Source organism: Triplophysa dalaica, chromosome 17, assembly GCF_015846415.1.
Source record: "Triplophysa dalaica isolate WHDGS20190420 chromosome 17, ASM1584641v1, whole genome shotgun sequence".
NCBI classification, from domain to species: Eukaryota; Metazoa; Chordata; class Actinopteri; order Cypriniformes; family Nemacheilidae; genus Triplophysa; species Triplophysa dalaica.
Genome location: NC_079558.1, coordinates 10,212,674 through 10,217,262, shown reverse-complemented (window position 1 = coordinate 10,217,262; position 4,589 = coordinate 10,212,674). Strand labels below are relative to the sequence as shown.

The 4,589-nt window shown below is 39.3% G+C and overlaps 1 protein-coding gene across 1 annotated transcript; it reads right to left on the bottom strand.

The window, feature by feature from the left end:
- Positions 1-2,890: 2,890 nt before the first annotated feature.
- pvalb3 (parvalbumin 3) lies at positions 2,891-4,364 on the bottom strand. The gene is made up of 5 exons (XM_056771084.1): positions 4,275-4,364; positions 3,816-3,883; positions 3,435-3,567; positions 3,242-3,351; positions 2,891-3,156 (listed from the first exon to the last, which is right to left on the bottom strand). The coding sequence occupies exons 2-5, from the start codon at positions 3,874-3,876 to the stop codon at positions 3,131-3,133; spliced, it is 330 nt and encodes a 109-aa protein (XP_056627062.1). The 5' UTR covers positions 3,877-3,883; positions 4,275-4,364; the 3' UTR covers positions 2,891-3,130.
- Between the last annotated feature and the right edge of the window lie 225 nt (positions 4,365-4,589).

Below are 4,589 nucleotides of genomic sequence, written 5' to 3'. Positions count from 1 at the left end.
CTGTGTCAGTAACATAATGTAACATACTCTACAACTGTTTTTGTAAGTTACAAGTCACAAATTCCAAAATGACTCGAGTATCTGATTTTACCAGTAGGGGAGAGCGGGGCATGTTGTCACACTTTTCACACTGTGTAACATTTACTGAGCACCATACATCACAGCGGTTTAAATGTTATACCAAATGAAAGAATGACTTCTTGGGCACATAATTTGTATTGATTACATTTTCATATCTTATCTCATTACGGAGTTGTAGACTGTTGAATAGAGGATGTGCACTTGTGACAATTTGCCCCATCGGCGGGTAAGTTGTCACACTAGATTATCTAAAAATAAGAACACAACCACTTAATTGTGAATATTGATTTTCATTTCTATATTCAAACCAGAACTGGAAATATAAACAATCGTGCCTAGAGAATTCGAAAAAACTATTATTTCAAGCCAAACTGTACACATTTCACTCGAAACGCATTACTTTGAACTTTAAACTCAAACGTTCAGTGGCTTGCACATAGATCCATTCTGATATGGCCGGATGTCCTCTGGAGTTGTTAGCCTGCTGTCAGCAATAGCATTGCTGGGTAAGGGTGAGCTGATGGAAGCAGAAGCATAACTGGGCATGCTAGAGAGAGCAGAGTTGGTGCTGGGCCTGGCAAGGCAGTGTTGGTGCTGGGGCCTGGCAGGGTTCTGAATGGGGCGAGCTGTGACCTAGGATGGTGCAAACTTGGTTTCCAGAAATACATCTCTGTTGTAAGGTTGAACCCCGGCCACCCTAAAGCTAACCTGAATCTTCAGGGGGTTGCAGCCAGAGGATAGGCATTTGCCACAAACCCAGGAATGTCATAAATTGACATTGTCCTCCCTGGGATGTTCCTCATCCAGGAATCACACGCACTGTTGACGTGCCTCTTTAGTGGCCCGTAGACAGACCTGTTTTATGGTTCGAGCCGATCTGAGCAGTGGGTTGGGAATGACAGCATGATTATGCCATTTTCTTTTCCATAATTGAGTCCATCAATGGACAGATGAGACTCGTGGTTGTCCAAAAGGAGTATATAGGGCTTCTAGTTTGAGCACTTTGTATGTTCACTGAAATGTTTCAGCAAGTCAACAAAGTGCTTGTCTTTCATCCATCCAGAGGAATTTGCCCCTCCTTTGCTGCTAGGTGGCCCATTGACCAGGAGATGTCTATAGTGTCTATATATATTTGTACCGGGGCAAGTTGTCAGATGTGACAACTTGCCCCAAAGTCATTGAGACAACTTGCCCCAAACTGATATGTGTGGTAATGTTGGCTAAATCTTAAGGTTAGCTCAACATAGCACGTCAGCTAAAGTATCAAAAGACACGTTATTGTCTCCTCTATTTTGTGCAAGATAATCATTTTTATCAATCATATCTAACAAAGTTGTATTGCATAAAATTTAAAGTACCAATTTTTTACTTTTTAAGCAGAAAAATAAGAAAATTGTGCTAATCTCAGATTAGAGCGACCTTGACCACATGTGAACAGGAAATTGACTATAGAAGAAGAAGTCACACAAAGTGGCTATTTGATTTTTGAGATAGAGCCTCTAGTGTTGGAGTTATGAACAGTGTGACTACTTACCCATGTGACAACTTACCCCGCTCTCCCCTACTTAAGTATTTTACTCTTTCTGAATGTAGTCTCAAAGAAGCACTAGTCCTCAACATTTAAGAGACATGTCAGTGAAAAACAAGAAACAGTTGATTTGTGAGGAGAGCAAACGCATCAAACTGAACACCTCAAAATTGCAACAAATCCAGGTCGACACCATAGCCTATGTCCATTACAAACACTCAAGTCTCAGTTAAGCTCGAGTACTCATAAGGAAACCAATATTAATCAAAATGATCTTTTCAGTATACAGATACTTAAAAGTAATGTTAAATTACAAAAGTCCTATACTGGTTTTGGCTTATGGCCAACTGCAGTCATGTCTTATCACATAAAACACCAGTCAACTACCTGATAATGCACCCACATTTGCATAAAGCCATGTTGACAAGTTTCTTTAAGTAAGGGCAAAATGTACATGATGATGCCCTGTAAATGGTAAAATTGCTTCTTCTGTAGCAGAAATAAACTGCTGCTGAAAAATTGACGTGCCCTGCAAAATGTAATCAGTAATTGCATTTGTCATTAAAAATGTAGTGGAGTAAAGAGTACAAAAACTTATTAAAAAATGAAGCCAAGTAGAGAGTTAAAGATGCTTAAATCTGTAATATTCAGTACAACTACAAAGTAGCCAAAAAGATACTTAAGTAGGCTACAGAAACTAATTACATTTGGGCTACTCCAATACTTTACAACACTGCATCAATGTTTAATAAAAGGAAACGAGGTTTAGAGTAAAAAATGGTTAGACTGCATGCACATTTAACAAGCAATATGCTATTAGAATAACTAGTTTAAAAGTTTATCATGAGAGTGGATCCGTCAGTAGACTCTTAAAAAACATGGCACCAGACGCCCTCTAGTGGCCGGAACTCGCCCCTTCACGATGTTTAAAAGTGTGTCTGTCATCAGCATCTCTAGTTTGGGTTTCATCCTCTGAGTATGCACCTAGCACACATAGTCGTGCACAGACACGGCTGGTTGTTTAAAGTGATAGGTTAGGTTTACGAGTCATTGTTTTGTTATAAATGCATGCTTTTGAAATGTACTTGTTATTTTATTGCATTTATCAATTATCTGATCATTTAGAAAATCATTGTTTTTTTCTTAATTTTTTCCCACCATAGAATATAGAGTAATATAAAGTTAAATATGATATAGTGTGGATTTGATGGGACTTTAAAATTGAATGCACATACACATCATTTACGTCACTTGAAAAGTAAAAGAAGAGCGACTAAGACATGAAAAATATTATTTTTTATTTTCGCATTGTCCCTTCCCAAAAACAGCTTTAAAGATTTTACAGTAACTAACATTCATATCTACAACATGAAAGACCGTGTGATATTTACAGTCATTCCGGACAGAATGCAGCATGGGAGTGGACAGCCAGAGTTATGTATAAAAATCAGCCACCATGACAACAATAGGGAGTTCTATGGCTACATTACTGGTTGTAACTTTGTGATGTTCAGGAGCCATTTATGCCTTGATCATGGCAGCAAACTCTGTAAATGCAAAGAGAAAAAATCATGAATCAGGAGTGAAACATTCGGAAGGCGATACACTGACTAAAAAAAGAGTATTTCTTACCATCCACTCCAATCTTGCCATCACCATCAGAGTCTCCAGCTTTCAGGAAGGCCTTTGTCTCGGCATCAGTCAGTGCTCTAGCACCAGCAGAGAAGTTCTGCAGGAACAGTCTGAAAGAGAAGACAATCAATTATAAGTAATAAATATCCCGGATGTAAAATCGAAGAGTCATTTAAGGCATTTGGCCACTTGCTTCAGCTCATCCTCCTCAATGAAGCCACTCTTGTCCTGGTCAATGACAGCGAAGGCCTTCTTGATGTCATCTGCGGACTTGGCAGCCAGACCGATCTTGGCAAAGAAGTTCTTGTGGTTGAAGGAGTCAGCAGCTGAAAGTCAATTTTGTCAAGTTGTTAGCATGATGGTGGGACTTAAGATATCAATAAAATGTACTTAAAACAAATTCTGTAGTAGACTTGAGGTCAAGGGTATTCAAACACACACTGAAATATCTTTTAGAAAGGATGTCTCAAAATATCTTAAATGTGCAATAATTACTTTGTGTGCTAAGATTTTTAAAAAAAGAGTGAATGAGATTTACACTTGAATGGATGCTCTAGTAAAGGTGAATTGTTACCTGAGCAGGCCTGAAGGGCTGCAGTGATGTCAGCTGCATTAAGAGATCCAGCTAGTGCCATCTTTAGCCTAAAATAAAGACAAACGCATATATTTATGACCAATAAAGCTAAGTTTGACCACATAGCAATTAAAGTAAAACACAACAAAAACAAGATGAAGATGAAGATGACCCGCTCCCTTGCTGGGACACTTGTATAAAATAAAAATCACAAATCCCACCCAGTCCTCCGCGCGGTCAAGTCGATATCCCCACGCCATGTAAAATGACGTCAAATCCAAACTCGAGGAGAAATAATTCCCAAGTCAGGTGGCTGAGACTTATCAACCCATCCTCTCCAGGTCAGCCCAACGTTAAATATTGCTATGTTGCATGTCGTCTTCCTCTCTCTGTCTCTCTCATCGCAAGATACCGTGAGCTTGTAATGTGCCATGTCGCTTCATCTATGCGGACACTCACCTCTGGTTGTTTCTGGGGTTTGGATAGGAAGGGATGAAACTGGCTATTGCGGTGACCACCAACTCTGTGGCTTCCACCTTTATATACCTCTACTCAACCGAAATATAAGGCATAATGTAATGGACACCACATGGGAGGCAGTTGGTTGAAAAACTTGTCCAGTAGTCAGGCTGTTCTATTTATATGCGCTTCAATGAAGATGCATAAAAGGTACGTATGTATAAGTCCTTAATATCGCGAGGGCTAATAATATACGATGCTGATATGGATGAAAGCTCTGTATGTTTTGGGAGGATGAACAAGAAGTGTTTTGGT

Bases quoted from the DNA above. Each gene is read 5' to 3' on its own strand.
- pvalb3 (XM_056771084.1), bottom strand. From the start codon at position 3,876: ATGGCACTAGCTGGATCTCTTAATGCAGCTGACATCACTGCAGCCCTT. The intron at 3,568-3,815 runs GTAACAATTCAC...ATTGACTTTCAG, and splicing joins AGCCCTTCAGGCCTGCTCAG to CTGCTGACTCCTTCAACCAC. The intron at 3,352-3,434 runs GCAAGTGGCCAA...CTTCTCTTTCAG, and splicing joins ATTGAGGAGGATGAGCTGAA to ACTGTTCCTGCAGAACTTCT.